We start from the raw sequence: 21,129 nt of genomic DNA, 5'->3' as shown, positions 1-21,129 counted from the left end.
ATTTAACCTTTTATAATATTGAGGTTATTGTGATTTCAAAAAATGCCAGTGTGAAATTAACGTGATTAATTCTATAGCTTACTCAAAACAACTGGTGTTTCATTGGCAGAAAAGTACTTAATTTCAGTGATGTTTCTAATACACTGAGTGCTTATACTGCAATTTTAATAAGAAGGATGGAGTTTCGCTAAAGTAATTTAAACTTACGGTTTTTTTTGTGGGGGATGGCAGGATAAGTGTTCATACTGGGAAATAAAAATATTGTGAAGTACATGAAATCCTGGTGACATAATCTAAGCATTCAAAACTAGGTGAAGAAAGTACAGTTATTGATAATAAATAGAAGTTCTTATAGTCCTGTGATCTTGGATTCTCACTAAGAGGAACAATGGAGACCTTTTTCCTTGTTTACAGTGTTTTGCCACTTTGTTGTTTGAAGAGCATTTTAATAAGTTATTCTGACATCTGGTACATCTTTTAGCTCAGTATATGCAAGAATGGAGTTGATAGGAAGCTTCCCCCTGGGGCTTTCTAGCTCCTGATTCTGACCCTTAATGGAAAAATGAGCAGTCGGCATATTTTTTGTTTATATGCTGTGCTGCTGGTGATTAATGGTGGTGATAAAAGTGCTCACAATGCTTTTCATTACTTTGCAGTCAGAATGGCATCCAAAAGTCTAAAAATCTCACACATGGCATGCCATAAAGGCTGTGTTCTTGAAGCTCGGTAATATTTTTATGATCTCAAGAAAGAGTGATAACAGCTTATAGATTTTTAGTACTTGTATATTTACTAGTGGAAGCTGAATTAGCAAATTAAATCTCTGACTATTTATAGTCCCATCATCTCTCTTCTCTCTAGCTCAAAGTTTTGAAGGTAAAAAATTTGCCACATTGCATTTAACGAACATATTTATCTTTTTTTAAGGTTTATCTAAAGCTCATGCGTGTGGTATGTAATTGATTTTAAGTTGGATAGGTTTTGTATCATTTAATCACAGAAAGAAAATAAAATTAACAAAAGGGAAAACTTAACTATCCTAGCCTCCTAGTGGATTAAGTCAGAATAACGGCTCTTTCTTACTATATCAGTTATCTTCAGTATTTCATAGGACAAGCATAATCATATTAAATAATTTTGATGACTTGTGCCGTGGCAGCCTTTTCTATTAGTGTTGTTGATTCACTCTTTTAATGTAACTCGATAACTAGAAAAGGAGCAGATTTCTTTTTGTGAGTTATTTACTGGCTTTCAAAAGAAATATTGACTAATTTGAAATAACTTTTTGAGCAATTTATATGATTTGACTACAGAGAGTTCTTTTGGCTAAATGTTTCTGAATTGATTGCTTAAACATGTGAGTATTTCAGACATTTCTTGTTATTATTTGTGTATCCATAATAAAATCATCATCTTGGATGGGTATGGTGGCAGTAGGAAAAGAAGGGATGAATTTGAGTTGTAATTACACAGTAGCATCAGAAGCACTTGGTGTTTGACTGGACTGAGGCTCAGCGTGTATGGTGGGGGTTGGGTATGGGGTTCAGCAGGAAAGGTAGGTGACAAGGGTGTTTCCAAAGTATCTGGCATAAACAGCAAAGTGGATAATGATGTCATGTATTCAGGTATGTGATACTGAAGGAGGAGCAGAGATAGAGAATAAAACGGTGAGTTTGGTCTTAGAATTAAGTTTAAGGTACCAGTGAGATGTCTAATGAAAGATGGCAGTTGGTATATATGGTTCTTGGCCACAGCAGTAAGATTTGGACTAAAGATATAAACTTCAGAGTTGCTGGCTATTGGAAGAGAAGAGGCAAGATCACTTAGGTAAAAGCTGAGCAATATATCTGTGAACCGTCTTCATCAGAATCAACTGAGGTATCACTTTGGGGCTGATGCTCAGGACTTGGCAAGCCCCTTGGTAATTACGATGCAGGTAGACATTTGAGAAGCACTGATATGACATGTGAGAAGATGAACATCTGAGATTGGGCCACAGGAGAAAAGGGATTCAAGGTATTTTCTTTTATAGAATGAAAGAAATAGAAATGGAAACAGAAGCTAAGGTGCAGAGGAGGGAAGGTGAGGGACTCACAGACCCCACTCAGCTGTGTCCTACTGAGGTAGAGGTAAAGTCAGCTGTAGTTGGAAGAAAGTAGAGGATGAGATTTTTGATCAAAAAGAAAGGAAAACATTTTTAAAAATGTTGTGAAAGGCCGGGCATGGTGACTCTCACTCCTGTAATCCCAGCACTTTGGGAGGCCGAGGCAGGCGGATCGTGAGGTCAGGAGATTGAGACCAAGAGATGAGATTGAAACCCCATCTCTACTAAAAATACAAAAACAAAAGTAGCCGGGCATGGTGGCGGGCGCCTGTAGTCCCAGCTACTTGGAAGGCTGAGGTGGGAGAATGGCGTGAACCCAGAGGTGGAGCTTGCAGTGAGCCGAGATCGCGCCATTGCCCTCCAGCCTGGGCGACAGGGAAGACTCCGTCTCCAAACAAACAACAAAAAAGTTGTGAAAATTGCTAAAGTCAGCCAGAGATCAGTATAAAGATTGCCAAGTAGCATTGAAGGCCCACTTTGGAATGTCGTAGTAAAACTTTCTCGTGATTGTATAATACAGACTTTTTTTGACAGGGCTGGGAATCAAGGAGTGGGTGCCAGGGGATTGTTGAAGCTGGTCTGGTGGAAGCCAAAGGTTCAAGGAGTTCTAGAATATTGTTGATGCTGGCTCATCATTAAAATTCACTAGTGAACCATGGGGTTGAGGCCGGGGAAAGAGAAGACTGACTGGAAGGATTGGGAGGGAACAAGGGAGTGAAGGTTCTGATGATGTGGAGGCAGAGCTAGGTTAGGGCACTGAGGGGACAGGAAAAGAGAGGAAGTTGTAGACTAAGAGGGCAGTTTGAAAGTTGGGGTTCTTAGAGGTGAGCCTGAGAGATTTTGGAATAGGATTAATGCATGTGTGGGTGTCTACAGTAGAATGGGAATGAAGCTCATTGGAATTGAGGGGATGAGCCAGGATGTTACTTATGAGGGCAGTGGATGTGATAAGAAGTACTTGTGAACCAGGTGCTCATATCTTTGAGAAAGATGGGACTGCTTCTTATAGGTTTGTAGATGATAGGGAACAAAGCTGGGAAGAGGGTGATAGGATGGGATTAGAAGGTGGCATAAATTTAATTAAAAAACACAAATGATATGTGAACTCCCAAGCCTTAGAGATTTCAGAGACAAATCTGAAATCTTCTTATAGGTTTGTAGATGATAGGGAACAAAGCTGGGAAGAGGGTGATAGGATGGGATTAGAAGGTGGCATAAATTTAATTAAAAAACACAAATGATATGTGAACTCCCAAGCCTTGGAGATTTCAGAGACAAACGTAATAATTTGAGTCATTATAATGAACCATTACATTGTGTTTACTAAGCACCAGATAGTGTCCTAAGCGTATATATATAAAATATATATAAAACTCATATATATAAAATACTCATTCGATCTTTATAACAACCCTATGAGGTAGGGGTGCTGTTAATATCCTCATTTCACACGAGAGGAAACTGAGGCACAGCAAAGCTTAGTAATTTGCCCAAGGTTATACAGTGGTGGAACCAGGATTTGGACCCAAGCAATTTACTGCTGGCATTGGGGCTCTTAACCAGCTTAGTATGCTGAGATCAGACATATTTTTTAAAAGCTTTTTTGAGTTCCAATCTCTTGGAAGTTACTTCTTTTAAGAAAAAATTAAAAATTAATAACAACATTAGTTGGTACTCTTATTATATAAGTCATACACACCCACTCTAAAAAATTCAGAAAAAACTAGAAAAGCTTAAAGTATAATGGAAGAATTGTTCCCTATAATTGTAATTCTAGAGATAAGACTGTTAATTATACATATTCACATATTTTTTCTAAATGTATTTTAAAAAATAGGTCATTCTATGCATGCAGTAAGATTATATTATGAACATTCCCCATGATTTAAGATATAATGTCTTGTGCTATGAAAGTATAATAATTCATTCATCTGTTTTTTACAATTAGAGGTGGAGGTTGTTTAGTTTGTAAGTGTATGTGTACATGTGTGATCTTTTAAAATATTTGATAAAATTGTTTAGGAAGATATTCATTTTTAATTTTTTTTGAGACATAGTCTCGCTTTGTTGCCCAAGCTGGATTGCAGTGGCTTGATCTCGGCTCACTGCAACTTCCACCTTCCAGGTTCAAGTGATTCTCCTGCCTCAGCCTCCTGAGTAGCTGGGATTATAGTCGCGTGCCACCACACCCAGCTAATTTTTGTGTTTTCAGTAGAGATGGGGTTACACCATGTTGGCCAGGCTGGTCTGGAACTCCTGACCTCAAGTGATCTACCCACCTGGGCCTCCCAAAGTGCTGGGATTACAGGCGTGAGCCACCGTGCTTGTCTTCGTCACCCAGGTTATAAGCATAGTACCTGATAGATAGACAGATCCTTCCCCTTGTCCCACCATCCACCTTCAAGTAGGCCCCAGTGTCTGTTGTTCCCTTCTTTGTGTCCATGTGTACTCAGTGTTTAGCTCCCATTTATAGGGGAGAACATGCAGTGTTTGGATTTCTGTCCCTGCATTAGTTCGCTTAGGACAGTGGCCTCCAGCTCCATACATGTTGCTGCAAAAGACACGATCTCATTCCTTTTTATTGAGATGGAGTCTTGCTCTTGTCACCCAGGCTGGAATGCAGTGGCACAATCATGGCTCACTGCAACCTCTGCCTCCTAGGTTCAAGTGATTCTCCTGCCTTAGCCTCCTGAGTAGCTGGGACTACAGGCGCCCACCACCACACCCAGCTAATTTGTGTATTTTTAGTAAAGATGAGGTTTCACCATGTTGGCCAGACTGGTCCTGACCTCAGATGATCCGCCCACCTTAGCCTCCCAAAGCACTGGGATTACAGGCGTGAGCCATCACACCTGGCCGATCTCATTTGTTTTTATGGCTGCATAGTATTCCATGGTGTATATGTACCACATTTTCTTTACTCAGTCTACCCTTAAGCATTTAGGTTTATTCCATGCCTTTGCTATTGTGAATAGTGCTGCAGTAAACATATGAGTGCATATATCTTTATGTTAGAATTATTTATATTCCTTTGAGTATATACCCAATAATGGGATTGTTGGATCAAATGGTAGTTCTGTTTTACGTTCTTTGAGAAATCACCACACTGCTTTCTGCATGGCTGAACTAAGTTTTATTCCCACCAGCAGTGTATGAGGATTCCCTTTTCTCTGCAACCTCACCAGCATCTGTTGTTTTTTTGACTTTTTAATAATAGCAATTCTGACTGGTAGGGGGTGGTGTCTCTTTCTTTCTTTTCTCTCTCTCTCCCTTTTTTTTTTTTTGAGATGGAGTCTCGCTCTGTCGCCCAGGCTGGAGTGCAGTGGCACCATCTCGGCTCACTGTAAGCTCCGCCTTCTGGGTTCACGCCATTCTCCTGCCTCAGCCTCCCTAGTAGCTGGGACTACAGGCACCTGCCACCACGCCCAGCTAATTTTTTTGTATTTTTTCAGTAGAGACGGGGTTTCACTGTGTTAGCCGGGATGGTCTCTATCTCCTGACCTTGTGATCCGCCTGCCTCCGCCTCCCAAGTACAGGCATGAGCCACCATGCCCAGCCAAGGTGGTGTCTCGTTGTGATTTTGATTTGCATTTCTCTAATGATTAGTGTTGTTGCATTTTTTTCATGTGCTTGTTGGCTGTATTTCTTTTTTTAAAAAGTGTCTCTTCCTATTCTTTGTCCACTTTTTAGTGTGGTTGTTTTTGCATATTAATGTGTTTAAGTTCCTTATAGATTCTGGATATTAGACCTTTGTCAGATGCATAGTTTGCAAATATTTTCTCCTTTTCTTTAGCTTGTTGTTTACTCTGTTGGTAGGTTTGTTTGTTTGTTTGGTTGTTTCTTGCTGTGCAGAAGCCATTTAGTTTAATTTGGTCCCTTTTGTCAATTTTTGTTTTTGTTTTAGTTACTTTCGGTGTCTTCATCATGAAATCTTTGCCAGGGCCTCTGTCTAAAATGATATTTCCTAGATTTTTTTCCCAGGGTTTTTAACAGTTTTAGGTTTTACATCTAAGTCTTTAATCCATCTTGAATCGATTTTTGTATATGGTGTAAGGAAGGGATCCAGTTTCAGTCTTCTGCTTATGGCTAGCTACTTATCCCAGCACCATTTATTGAAGAGGGAGTCCTTTCCCGCTTGCTTGTTTTTGTCGACGATCAGATGGTTGTAGGTGTGTGGCTTTATTTCTGGGCTCTCTATTGATCTATGTGTCCAATTGATCTATGTGTCTGTTTTTATACCAGTACCATGCTTTTTTGGTTTACTGTAGCCTTGTAGTGTAGTTTGAAGTTGGGTAGTGTGATGCCTCCAGTTTTTTTGTTCTTGCTTAGGATTGCTTTGACTATATGGGCTCTTTTGGTTCCATATGAATTTTAGAGTAGTTTTTTAAAATTCGGTGAAGAATGTCGTTAGTAGTTTGGTAGGAATGGCATTGAATCTCTAAATTGTTTTGGGCAGTATGGCCATTTTAGCAATGATTCTTCCTATCCATGAACATGGAATGTTTTTGCATTTGTTTGTGTTATCTCTGATTTCCTTGAGCAGTGTTTTGTAATTCTTGTCGTAGAGGCCTTTCACCTCCCTGACTAGCTGTATTTCTAGGTTTATTTTATTTTATTTTTTGTGGCCATTCTTGGATGTTATTGGTGTATAGAAGTGCTACTGATTTTTGTACATTGATATTGTATCCTGAAACTTTGCTGGCATTGTTTGACAGATCCAGCAGCTTTCGGGCAGAGACTATGGGATTTTCTAGGTATAAAATTATATTGTTTACAAACAGATAATTTGACTTTCTCTCTTCCTATTTGAATGCTCCTGCCCTCCTCTCCCCTCCTCTCCTCTCTTCTCTTCTTTTCTTTTTTTGTGGCCCAGGCTGGAGTGCGGTGGCCCAATCTCGGCTTGCTGCAACATCTGCCTCCTGGGTTCAAACTAGTCTCCTGCCTCAGTCTCCCTAGTAGTTGGTACTACAGGTGCCCGCCACCATGCCCAGCTAACTTTTTTATTTTTAGTGGATGTGGGGCTTCACCATCTTGGCCAGGCTGGTCTCAAACGCCTGACCTCAGGTGATGCACCCAGCTCGGCCTCTCAAAGTGTTGGGATTACAGGTGTGAGCCACCACACCCAGCCTTTTATTTCTTTCTCTTGCCAGATTGCTCTGGCCAGGACTTCCCACTAATATGCTGAATAGGAGTGGTGAGAATGGGCATCCTTGTCTTGTTATGGTGTTCTCAAGGGGCTATGCTTCCAGCTTTTGCCTGTTCTGTATGATGTTGGCTGTGGGTTTGTCAAAGATGGCTCTTACTATTTTGAGGTGTGTTCTTTCAAAGCCTAGTTTGTTGAGAGTTTTTAACATGAAGGGATGTTGAATTTTATAGAAAGCTTTTTCTGCATCTGTTGAGATGATCATGTGGTTCTTTTTTTTTTTTTGAGATGGCGTCTAACTCTGTCACCCAGGCTGGAGTGCAGTGGCACGATCTTGGCTCACTGCAACCTCTGCCTCCCAGGTTCAAGGGGTTCTCCTGCTTCTGCCTCCTGAGTAGCTGGGATTACAGGCGTGTGCTACCATGCCTGGCTAATTTTTGTATTTTTAGTAGAGATGGGGTTTCACTTTGTTGGTCAGGCTGGTCTTGAACTCCTGACCTCGTGATCCACCTGCCTCAGCCTCCCAAAGTGCTGGGATTACAGGCGTGAGCCACCACGCCTGGCCAATCATGTGGTTTTTGTTTTTAGTTTTGTTTATGCGATGAATCACATTTATCGATTTGAGTGTGTTGAACCAACCTTGCATCCCAGGGATAAAGCCCTTGATCATGGTGGATTAGCTTTTTGATGTGCTGGTGAATTTGGTTTGCTAGTATTTTGTTGAGGATTTTGCTTCTAAGTTTATCAAGAATATTGGTGTGAAGTTTTCTTTTTCTTTTTGTGTCTTAGCCAGGTTTTGGTATCAGAATGATGCTGGCCTCATAGAATGAGTTAGGGAGGCATCCTTCATTTTTAAAGTTTTGGAATAGTTTCAGTAAGAATGGTACCAGCTGTTCTTTAAATATTTGATAGGATTCGGTCATGAATTTGTCTGATCCTGAGCGTTTTCTAGTCAGTTGGCTTTTTATTACAGATTCAGTTTCAGAATTCATTATTCTTCTGTTCAGGGTTTGAATTTCTTTCTGTTTCAGTCTGGGGAGGTTGTATGTTTCCCGGAATGTTTGTATGTGTATCCATTTCTTGTAAGTTTTGTAGTTTGTGTGCGTAGAAGTGTTCATAATAGTCCGCAATGGTTTTTGTATTTCTGTGGGGTCAGTGGTAATGCCCTCTTCGTCACTTCTGATAGTGATTATTTGGATCTTCTTTTTGTCTTTGTTAGTCTAGCTAGCAGTCTTTTTACCTTATTTATTCTTTCAAAGAATCAACTCCTGGTTTCATTGATCTTTCATATGGTTTTTTGTGTCTGTTTCATTCAGATCAGCTCTGATTTTGTTTATTTCTTGTCTTCTGGTAGCTTTGGGGTTGGTTTGCTCTTAGTTTTCTAGTTCTTCAAGTCATTTGTTTTTCCATTTATTGACAATTATACTTGGTATTCTTTTTAAAATTTTATGTCTTGATTATATTTTTTCTTATTTCTAATGTGTTTTTGCTACTTTATTTTCTTGATTTTTCTAGCCAGACATTTATCAGAATTCTTTTGAATTCTGAATTCTTTGATTTATTTTTCCTACTTTTTTGCTCTTTTTTATTATACTTACTTTAATTTCCTGTTTTATTTTGTTTCATTTATTTGTTTCTGAGACAGGATTTCACTCTGTTGCCCAGGTTAGAGTGCACTAGTGCGATCATAGCTCACTGTAACCTCAAACTCCTGAGCTGAAGTGATCTTCCCACCTCAGCCTCCCGTGTAGCTGGGACTACAGGTGCGTGCTGCCATGCCCATCTCATTTTAAAATTTTTATTAGAGATAAGGTCTTGCTATGTTGCCCAGGCTGGTCTTGAACTTCTGGGCTCAAATGATCCTCCTGCCTCGGCCTCTAAAGGTACTAGGATTACAAGCATGAGCCATCGTGCCTGGCCTATTTCTTCCTGTATTGTGATTTGCTAGGATTTATTTTGTTGCTCCTTTTACAAATTCTTGAGTTGAGTACTTTATTTGTGTTTTTTCTTTCATAATAAAACCATTTATTTGAGCATAATAAAACTCATTTATTTGAGCATCAGATTTTCTACACTTTATGTTTTATAAAGTATTCTTGTTTTGTTACTTTTTAGATGGCCTATGATTTCATTAGTGTATTTTAATTGAAGCCTTGTTGTTAATTTTTTGCATTCAGATATTTTGACTTATTCTCTGTTGTTAATGCAGTAGTTCTGATGAGGTTTATAATTTGATATATTTTCTTGGGCAGGGTGGTGTGCACTTGTAATCCCAGCTTCTCAGGGGGCTGAGATGGGAGGATCACTTGAGCCTAGGAGTTAGAGACCAGCCTGAGAAACATAGTGAGATCTCATCTTTAAAAAAAGACATACTTTTTGTAGTTTAATTTCAAATTCATTTATTTATTTATTTTATTTTATTTATTTATTTATTTATTTATTTTGAGACAGAGTCTCGCTCTGTCGCCCAGGCTGGAGTGCAGTGACGCGATCGCCGCTCACTGCAAGCTCCGCTGCCTCCCGGGTTCACGCCATTCTCCTGCCTCAGCCTCCCTAGAAGCTGGGACTACAGGCGCCCGCTACCATGCCCGGCTGATTTTTTTGTATTTTTAGTAGAGACGGGGTTTCACCGTGTTTGCCAGGATGGTCTCGATCTCCCGACCCCGTGATCCGCCTGCCTCGGCCTCCCAAAGTGCTGGGATTACAGGCGTGAGCCACTGCGCCCGGCCTCAAATTCATTTTGTAAATTTTCTTTAGTGATTGAAATAGAGGTATATTCCCTAGAAGGGATTACTTTAGGTTTATTAAATCAACCTTGTTAATTATTTTTTAGATGCTATGTATCATTGTTAATATTTTTTCATTCTTGGGCAGTCACAGACTGATAGAGAGGTGTGTTAGGAGAGGCGGTCTGCGTGGGCCCTAAGCATTCTTGCGTTTTCTTTCTGGGTGTTCCAAGACTGTGAGGTCCTGATTGCTCTTTCCCTGGGCCATTTGTTAGGGTTGTGTTTCTTCTGAGCAAACTTGAGGGATGAAGTGATGGCTCCCTCTGGGCCACAGAGCAGCCGGGCTTATTACCACGTGCTATGAAAACAGTGGATTCCCCATGCTCACTGTTCTTTCGCTGCTGCACAGATCTGTCACATGTGCAACTTCCATCCATAAGACTTGGGAGCAGGGGAAGTGACATGCTGACACTCATGCTGCTTGCTGAACCCGGAGTAATAAAATCCTTTGCTTCCAATCCAGGAGTCTTGTGTCTCCTGCTAGCATCCATGTAACAGCGACAGGCTAACTTATTGATTTGTAGGGATAGAACCGGACCCCAGACCTGACAGTTTTGGCAATGAGATTGGATGGTGAAGAGGAGGAACAAGGACCTTGCATTCCAGGTTTAGTGATATGAAAAGACTCTTCAGATCTGGTGGTGGATATACGCAACTCAGTGGTGAGAGGGAGGCGGAGGAGGAAAGGCCCCTGGTAATTACATTGCTCCTACCTGTAATGAGTCTGAATGGTGCTTTGCCTGTCTCTCATTCCTCTCCTGTTGTAAGAGGAAGGAATGTTGGTATGACAGCAGGGCAGTAAGCCCCCAGCTCCAGTCAGAAGGCATTATTGGTGGGGCTGCTGAGTCAAGGAGTCTCAGTCCTGAAATGAGCCGTGTCGGCAGTGAGGGCCTTGCCATCCAATGTAGAGCTTGGAGTGGATGCAAACCTCAGAAATTCATTTGATGAGTATCCGTGGGTGACCCTCAAAGGAAAAGTGATGCAAAACCTTGCCTAATAGCACTGTGCAGACATAGCATGGTGATGGGGCTGAGGCTGTGGGTGGAGGAGTGGCTGAACATAGCAGGATTTCAGGGCGGAGCATGGCTGTCTGCACAAGGCAGAAAGAACAGATCTACAGGTCACGGTGCTAGCTGGACACCAGTAGGTACTTGGCAAAGGACATAGCATGGGTACCCATCTACTGACCTTGGAGTGAGGGACCAAGGAGGATAAGTGTCTACCAGTTGCCCCCTTCCTACCTGCACTCCTCACACTCCCCACAGGAGATCATCTCCTGGCAACTGTTGCTGTAGACCCTGAGTCAGGCACATATGGCACTCCTTGGTCAGCATTCCCAGAGTAGGAAAAACACTGAATTCAACCGATAAGGTTTGGGCAAGACTCAAACCTTTTTTTAAAAAAAACAAAAACCAAATAGGTCTCGCCGTGTTGCTCAGGCTGGAGTGCAGTGGTATCATCATAGCTTACTGCAGCCTTGGACTCCTGGGCTCAAGCAATCCTTCTATCTTGGCCTCCCAAAGTGCTAGGATTACAGGTATGAACCACTGTGCCCAGCTAATTGTTAAACTTTTTTTTTTTTTTTTCCGTAAAGGCAGAGTCTCACTGTATTGGCTAGGTTGGTCTTGAACACCTGACCTTAAGTGATCTTCCTGCCTCAGCTTCCTAACGCACTGGGATTACAGGTGTGAGCTACTGAGCCTGGCGTCAGGTGACCTTTTGAGTAGGGTCTTTGGGCTTCTTCCGTTTGTGGTGTAGCTTGCACTGCTGACTATTAAATTGGTATTCATGTTTTACATGATCGTACTAGGCATGCTTGGTCTCAGGGACTGTGCCCTCCCTTTGGCCCAATATAAACAGTATAGGGCCCCAGGAGGAGAAGCTAATATCACAGCTTTTGTGAGAGACTTAATAGCTCCCAAGTACTCCACGAGACCAATTCCTGAAATAGCAGTGCCTCTCCTGGCTGCCACTGCCTGCGAGCGGACTCCTGAGAACGGATGGCAGTGAATCTGCTCAGCCCTTGTTGAAATGGATTGCCCAGCCTGTGGGGCCATGTGACTCTCTAGCCTGGCATCCCCCTTCTGGGGCGGAGCAACTTAGATTCCATGCCCAGTAAAATGGAAGAGGCTTAACAGGCCTCCTGGCCAAATAATAATGGTCTGTCCTAGAGCTCAACCTGCCTGGCCCTACCTGGCATCAAAGTTTCATGTGAAAAAGTGGCAGAGACCTCCTGGGGGAAACCCTATTTCCTCATCCACTGCTGAAACCAAACCACCCAGTTAGGCCCTCAGTGCCCTGAGGCCCTCTAATGTTGAGGTTGGGCTCTCTGACCTTCGGCTGCCTCCGAAGCTGATGGTATTACTGAGGAGTGGCAGCTCATCACAATGGACGCATACTTAGGAATTTTTTATTTTTAAAATTTTAAATGAATTTCTTATTAATATCAAATTTGCATAAACATGTAGATGTAATGAATAAAGATTTTCTATTTTATTTATTTATTTAGTTTTTTGTTTTTTTGAGACCGAGTCTTGCTCTGTCACCCAGGCTGGAGCGTAGTGGCACAGTCTTGGCTCACTGCAGCCTCCGCCTCCCAGGTTCAAGCGATTCTCCTGTTTCAGCCTCCCAAGTAGCTGGGATTACAGGTGCCCACCACCGGGCCCAGCTAATTTTTGTGTTTTTAGTAGAGATAGGCTTTCATCATGCTGGTCTTGAACTCCTGACCTCAAATGATCCACCCGCTTCGGCCTCCCAAAGTGCTGGGATTACAGGTGTGAGCCACTGTGCCCAGTCCGATTTTCTATTTATTTAAATATAGTATGAAGAATAATGACAATGAAGCCCTGTGTACTCATCAGTTAATCTAAGAACATAATAATATAGTGGACAGTAAATTTCATCAGTATAAAATGTCCTACTTTATCCCATTTAATGTTTTTTGTTTTGTATTCTTCTATATTTAAACCAGATTCCTGTTACATTTAAAAAAAATTAAACTATAATTTTTTAATCATTTTCACTTTTAGTATCACTTTAGTTTTGATAGGTCTTAGACAGTTAATTTTGGTTTTTGACCTAATTTGCATATATAGTTATAGTAGATATATTTGGTTTTTATCATTTCCTGTTTTTGTATTTTATATAATTTGTTATTTTTGTTAATATTTTGCTAAACCTGTTTTCTGTTTTTTACTATATTAACTATTACTTTTTTGTTCTATTTTCTAATATCTTAGTAATACTACTTTTGATACAAGTTACTGTTACTGTTACTAGTTTTGTTATTTTGATACTAGTAAGATTAGTGGTAAGAAGTTTTTAATAGCATTATTTAACTTTAATCTCTACTGTCAATAAAAAGTGAAATATTATCATTTTAAATGACCCCTATTTAAAATGAAATTTTTTCTTTAACTCTTTTTTTCTCATCTAAATGTCTACTTCTTTATGTATAAGATAATCAGAAATTATTATTAAATGACTTCTCTTTCAAAAATATTTTTTGGCATTGCATTTTAGTTTATAACTATATATATCATTATTTATATTTCTCTTTATTTAGAAAAAAATTGTCATTGTTCACCAACATTTCCGTGCAGTCACCTCACAGTCTTTTGTGAAGGACGAGGTAGGATGGTGACGTGGGCTGCTGTACTCAGCAGAGCCCTGAGTTTGAGTCCCTCTCCTTCCTGAAGTTCCCCTGCACGCTCAGGGGGCTCTGTACGGCTTTTACTCCCCTGAGGGACAGGGAGACCCCCACTTTACCCCGTCATCTTTTTTCCTAAGCATCTGAGGTCCGAATAGGGGGAGGACAGATGAAGGAACATGGCAAAAGTGACTGGCCCACATCGCAAGGCGCCTTTCTTTTTGAGCGGCAAGTGGCTACTCAGGGCTCAACCATATTTGTAATGACATCAGTTTAGGCATAGGTCTATAGCCTCATTCCTGACACTGTTTATTCAGCTCTGGGACTCCTTGATTGAGCAACTGTGCCCACAGTATCTTTTAGCGGTGTTGCTGGGCTCGCTTTCAACGCCATCATGATGACATTCCTTCCTGCTTCCGCTCAGAGGAGAGGGACTAACAACCTAGCCAGCAGTGGGCTCAGCCTCACTACCTACCTCAGCCTGCAGACTGTCGCCAGCAGCTAGCACTGCTCGGGGTCCCTGCTCCTCCTGCTTGCCCACCACTTGGGTGCATGCACTAACTACTGTTAATAGATCCCAGGAGTCTTCTCATATCCCTTAAGCCAATCTGCATGGGCCCCTCTCTTTTCCAGAAAGCCGTCTGTTAGTCTTCTATCCTTGTCACCAAAAACCATCAAGAACTGTGAAGGGTCTGAGATTTTATTCTGCTTGCAAACTAACAAGTTAGTCTCCCAGTTTCATGGATGGTGGTTGTAAACATGAGATGTCTGGGTCGGAGACAAAGGACTTGGTTATGCGCAGCACATAACCAAGTGCACAGGCTTCCTTTTGGTGCCAGTTCCCCTTGACCCCAAGCCCCACAGTGGACCTGTATCACAGCTAGGGAACTCACCATATTTATATCGGGCTGCAAGCAACTCTGTCTAACCTTTGCTAGGAGGTGAACATTGTGCTACCAGACAGTAAACAAACCTGTCCTTTGCTTCAGAGATATACTGTCTCTAAATCCCAAGGCCGTCTGCTGTACAAACCTTAAGAAGGCAGTTCCAAATAAGGTCTGTCCCTGCCTCTGCTTTTGGGGTGCACAGAAATGTGAGAGACCCATAGAACATTGTCTCCCAGCACATAGGCACATATCTGAAGAAAACAAGTTTAATTGCTAAGAAATAGTTCTTACCAAAATATCAGAGGATGTCTGTAAATTTTATGGTGATTGATTTCCCAACATTGGTTATCATCCTAAAAATTATACTTATTGTTATAGTGTTATAATTATTTAACATGACAATTATAACTTCTTTTGGACAGTGGGTTTTAAACGGTTCCAAGGAGCTACCACTGTGTAGTTCCTATATCGTAACACTTCTGACGCCGTTCCACTGTTTAACTCATATATATTACAGGTATAATGCACACGTGACTTGTTTTGAGAGCCCCACTCTTTAGTTCATGTATTTCTTAGGGGCTGGTTGGAGGCAGGGAAAGACAGAATTGAGAGAGTGCAACACAAACACTAGAACAACTCTGCATAAACGTGCAAGATATAATTTTATCTCCTTTTGTCTGTTTATTGATAGGCTTTCCACAAAATGTTTAATGTGTAATAAAAAGGATTTTAGAGAGAAAAGGAGGGGAGGAGGAAGAAAGGAAGAGAGAAGTCATTGTTACAGGTGGTAGATTATGTTTTGGTATCTGTATTAGCCTGTTATCTGTCTCACACTGCTATGAAAAAATACCTGAGACTGGGTAATTTATAAAGAAAAGAGATTTAATGCCTTCTCAGTTCCACATGGCTGGGGAGGCCTCAGGAAACTTGCGATCATGGCAGAAGGCAGCTCTTCACAGGGTGGCAGGAGAGAGAATGAATGCCAGCAGGGGACATGCCAGACGCTTATAAAACCATCAGATCTCGTGAGAACTCACTCACTATCATGAGAACAGCATGGGGGACCTGCCCCCATGATTCAGTTACCTCCCACTGGGTCCTTCCCACGACACATGGGGATTATGGGGATTACAATTCAAGATGAGATTTGGGTGGGGACACAACCAAACCATATCAGCATCTTGAATAGTTTGAAAGTTGTGAAGTGGAAGTTCAAAGGACTCTTCAGCAAAGTAGTAGTGTGTTTTGTTGTAGTGTGTTTTGTGACTATTCACATTTCATCTCCTGTGATTAATAGCTGCTTTCTATGAGATCTCATGTGTTAAATACCAGCCTGATTCATTCTGGTTCACTGGCCTCCCGTGCTATGAACACTTAAGGTGAGCTGACTCTCAGATTTGAGGAAGTGTTTTAAACTTGCCAAGTGCAGCCCTGTGGCAAGTCTGCGATGTTGTTGAAGGACCAGCAAGAAAAAGCCACTTCACCTCAGAGGTCATCATTTAGGGCTAGGTATACTTCTCCATGCTTTTAGGACGTTTTCTTTCCTTTCTATTGAATTTGAAGAACTGGGTGCCTATTCCTGCAATTCAGAAATTAGAAAGTAATACTTAGGACAAAATTGAAATAAGTGTATGTTTTGTAATTTTATAACTCATTTTTATGTTAAACGTGGAATGAGATTACATGATTTATTGAGAAATATGGATGTATTTATAATTTTGTTGGTTATGTTAGATAATCGTAGGTTAGTGCATTGCAGTGCAAAATATCAGCATGAACCTTTAACTTATAGCTGCAGATTCAATCATTTGGTGACTTTTTGGGGAGTAGAAGAAGTTTCTTTTTTTGTCTTACCCTGCAGTTTTTAAGTTTTAAAAGTCTGGCCTTTAGTTTGGTCCTGAGGTCAGAATTTGTTTTACATTTAAAACAAAATTGTGCATAATGATTATATTATTGTATTCTTGTCTCATGGATTAATGAGAATTCTATAGAATGTGAAGGAAAGCATCATATAGAATTGGTAAAAGCAGTATCTCTATAGTTTATAATGCTGGGTTACAGTGACAGTTCTTCAGCGGCACAGTAGAGGGCTCCGGAGGCTGTGAGGAGCGCCAGAGTCCATGCTAGAGAGAGCCTGCACTCTGCAGCTCGGAGCATTGTGGCACCCCAAGTTCAGTGCTCACTGGACTGTCTGGCTTTATGCCATAATTAGCCTTCTATTCCCTTGATTAGAATCACAGATAGAAATTCATTAATCTACTTTGTTAGTGGAAAGTGTTAGGAAAGTAATTAAATTGTTAAAAATGGCTCTGCAGATGTTTTTTATGAAGTTTTTTTTTTGTTTTATCCAAGCTTGATAATATTTTCCATAATTTTGAAAAGTCAGTCTAAACATTGTAAACTATAGGTACTTAGTGTATTTTTCCTGTTCATAAATATAAATTTCTTCTCCTTTCAAGGGATTATTTTATGCTTTCATATAGGCAGAAACCTTATTGTTCATGACGTGAAGTAAAATACTAAAATTATATTTCTACTATATTTTTCAGGGAATCCGGGCCCGCATTTTAGAGACTCTGGTCATGCTGCTGCTTCTTGCATTGCTCATTCTTGGGATAGTGTGGGTGGCTTCAGCACTCATTGACAATGATGCTGCAAGCATGGAATCTTTATATGGTATGGATTTCCTTGTTTTAGCCAGTTTCTTTACTGGAAACTATAGTTTGGGATATAGTTACACACTCAATTTTAAAAACATTTAAATAATTCTTTGTATAGTTAACAAAGATGTTTGATGTTAATTTACAGAATTAAGAAATCTTTAGGTATCTTTATCTAAAAATGAAGTTTTATTTCTTTTATATGTGAAGAATAAGTAAGCAGCTTTTCAGATTTTCTGTTGTTGTTGTTAATTGGTTTCTGTTCTTCAAATTCCGTGGAGACTTTTTTTCTCCCTCCAAACAGGTTTTACTAAAGGGTTACTTCTTGGTTTTCTATTTTAGATCTTTTTATTGTACAGTTTAGAAATTATATGGCTTAAACTCAAATAGGCAATTACAATGTTTACGTGAGGTGTAGTCAGCCTCTGTCTTATCGTAAGATAGATTGATTGTATCTTAATGTGCAATATTTTGGATTTGTTAAAATATATTTACTTTTTTTAATAGATCTCTGGGAGTTCTATCTACCCTATTTATATTCCTGTATATCATTGATGGGATGTTTGTTACTTCTCTGTAAGTATTTTTCAGACTTAATAGAAAAGTAGAGTTGTCCTTATTCTGGAAAATTCAGGGAAGTTTTCTGATGAGATTTCTTAACTATTTGGAGATTTTTTTGAGTTCGCCTTAACTATTTTTATTCAAATAAATTTTGATAAATGGAAACTTTGAAATAATAAGATGCTTTTATTGTTCTCTAAGGAAAGCCTCTTCTACCGGGTTGTAGAGTGAGACAGACGGACAGACACACACACACACTCACACACTTTCACTCACGCACTCACACACAGTCATACTTACTTACACTGACACACAAACCGTATGCACACTCATACACACATGCCATACCCTCATCCCCATACCTGTCATAATGCTAGATTCTACTTTTAAATAGAAATGGTAGAATTATGATGATAAGTTCATGGTTTTTTAAAAGTTTGTTTTGTTTTACTTAAAGCATCACAGCCTATCTCAGGGATGTTATAAGTAGATAAATGTAGTTTAAAGGACTTAAGACTATGGTTGTCACCTTTAGATATTCTTGTTTGTTTCTCAGTCCTATCAATACTTGAAATTTAACCTATTCTTTGCTCATTTTTCTTTATTTTAACCAAAAGTATTTTTAATTATTCAACTGCTAGAATCTTGAATATTATTCTAAGCCTTTTTTTGTTGTCACATATCTTTCAGAGCTAATTACACCTATCCTCCTCACATGCCCCCTCTAGCTTGTTTATTGATGATGGTGAAGAGCCCTCTGACAAAACACTAGAATCTCAGTTGGAGAGAAGAATGTTCTTAAAATGATAATCTTTGGATTTCCCTTATTTTTACGGTCTAGTTGTTTATCTCTCCAAGCTCTCTAATGTCGCTTTCTGTCTTTTGGTGATCTTATTTCTGCAGTGTGTACACCAGTTGGCCTTTCTCGTATGTTCACAGTGATGGGTCAGTTGCTAGTGAAGCCAACAGTAAGTATTTAATTATAAATCATTTTGTTTATTAAATAAATGTGTTCCATTTGAGCATCTTTTAGATTGTGAGCTAGCACTTAGAAATAGAAGAAGAATATTTTTTGTACATTTATCACTCAAATTGTTGTTTTATTAAGTTTTTTTTAAATAGAACTTTGGTTAAATTTCCAATCTTTGGAAACCAAATTTGGTTTTGCTTTTAAAATACTACCTATAGGCGCACAGGTAAAAATTCCTCTAGCAAATTTTAAGATAAAATTTACAAATATTTACAGGTATTTTAGGTGTCCATTGCCTAATATCAAAAAGTACCTTGATTTTGTTTCAAAATTTACATGTATGCGTCAATTTACAAAACAGTTATATTTCTGAAAATTTGCCCGCATATTATGTCTCGATTAATTGAACCATACTTTGCCTTTAATCTTAGAAACACTATATATTAGTTTTTAAATGATTTTCAGTTGATTGTAATTCTAATGATTTGTCGCTTTCTTTGGTCTCTATTTTGTCAGATATTTAATTATATAAAAATGATTTGTTAGCTACACCTAGGAAATTTGTCACTTATTTTCATGGATCCTCATTGCCTGTGAACTCAAGTGTAAACTACTTACATGTTACAAAGCCTTTCACAGCCTGGTCCACGCTAAGTTTTCCTCTAGCTGTCCCTCTGTTCACTGTCACTCTAGCTCATGAGCGAACTTGCTGTGCTCTGAATAGGCTCTGTGCATTCTGTCTCCAGGACTGTCTCTTTCCCTCCGAGGCCTCTTACCTGCTCCAGCCACCTAGCAGCCTCCTGCGGCCTAGCTCAAACATCAGCTCCGCTGTCTACGTAGCTTTGAACCTTGCCTTGCTTCTTCAAGGACAAATAATTAAACTCCTTTCTTTGCCTTTCTCATGTTCCCTTTTGTTTCTGTCTCACTAGTAATACTTACTAAATCGTTATAGTTATGTGTTTGTCTTCCTTGTCATGGTTCATTTAGGGAAAATACTGAGGAAGTGTTACAGGGGATATACTTTTAATAAATGCTTGCTTAATTTAAAAAATCATAATATTTTTATATTTTAAAGATAAAGTTTAATTTTTTATTTATAAAAAATGCATAAATACATTTTACAAAAAGTATATAAATGTTGTAAACATACTTGTGTGCCACACACGTGCTGTCAAGTCATGGAATTCCTTTCCGTTGTAGGGAGGTTCTGTGACACTGTATTCCTGCATTCATTTAGTTCCTTCCTACATTTGTTGTTGTTGCGTGTTTGTTTGTTTGGTCTTCTTTCTCCTTTTCTGCTTCCTGACCCCTAACTATAGGCAGATGTTTAAAGTTCTATCATTGGTCAAAAGTTCTATTAATGCTCTGCTCCTGAACCATCTTGCCATTTCCACATCACTTTTAAATGCCTCATTCTAATGAGGAAAAGACAATGGAAACAAATTATAGTACATTTTAAGTGCTATAATTGAATAACCCATGGAGCTGAAAACTCAACATATATAAAATGAAACTACTTACTTAGCTCCCTTCCCCAAGCTAATTTTTCTCCTTAACTTGTCTCTTATTAATGTTAAATATAGTGAACCCCAAGTTTCTCTTCAAAGAATCAGTATGTCAGTATGTTCAGCTCTCTTCTTCTTTGATTCTCCATTTTAAAGTTTAAATTCCTGGTTCTGTTTTCCCCCTTGCCTCTAGTTTCAGTAAACAACTTTCCCACCAGTCCTTATCAGTAGTTCACATCTGTTCCCTGGTCACCTGCTCCGTCTTGACTCACCCCTGGTCACCTTCTTTGACCTGAGTCACTCCTGGTCACCTACTTTGACCTAAGTCACCTTTAATTACCTGTTCCTAACCGTCCTTCCCACCAGACTAGTCACCCCGCCACTCTGGCTCATACCCCTGCTCTCTTTAAAATAGCCAGTCGGAATTAGCTTAGACTGTGTGTTCCAACCCTAGCCAACAGGGGAACGACACAGCAGTGGGGCCCCGTGTCAGGAATAAGAACTCCTTCCCCTCCCCTGTCCAGGTGTGCTCTCGCCATTACTCCATTTGCGAGTCTCACCCTTCTGTAGAAATAAAAATTGCCTTGCTGACAAAATTAATGTTTGGGTGCTATTTCTTTGTGGCACCGGGGAACAAGCATTTTGCATTTCTAACATTAACAGTGTCCTCAGAGTCTTATCTTTGTTTCGTTTCTCGTTGGTAACATTCAATAATAAAGATTATTTATTGAGTAATTGAGTGTATTGTATATGCTAGCAATAAACACTGTATTTTGCACACATAATTTCATTTTATCCTGATGACAAACCTGTAAGTTAGATAGTGTTATTCTTATTTTACGGCTTAACTAGTGCCATTTCGGG

At 39.7% G+C, this 21,129-nt stretch overlaps 1 protein-coding gene across 8 annotated transcripts in view; it reads left to right on the top strand.

The window, feature by feature from the left end:
- Window positions 1–21,129, top strand: part of LMBR1 (limb development membrane protein 1) — a 213,179-nt gene that overhangs the window by 104,797 nt on the left and 87,253 nt on the right. For all 8 annotated transcript variants that reach the window (XM_073009552.1, XM_073009550.1, XM_073009553.1 and 5 more), the window contains 3 exons: window positions 17,119–17,245; window positions 17,737–17,805; window positions 18,694–18,758. In XM_073009552.1, coding sequence (XP_072865653.1) covers window positions 17,119–17,245; window positions 17,737–17,805; window positions 18,694–18,758 — 261 coding nt within the window. The remainder of the gene's footprint in view (window positions 1–17,118; window positions 17,246–17,736; window positions 17,806–18,693; window positions 18,759–21,129) is intronic.

The sequence above is a fragment of the Chlorocebus sabaeus genome, chromosome 21, assembly GCF_047675955.1.
Source record: "Chlorocebus sabaeus isolate Y175 chromosome 21, mChlSab1.0.hap1, whole genome shotgun sequence".
Lineage (NCBI taxonomy): Eukaryota > Metazoa > Chordata > Mammalia > Primates > Cercopithecidae > Chlorocebus > Chlorocebus sabaeus.
This window is presented reverse-complemented; position numbering and strand designations above follow the sequence as displayed.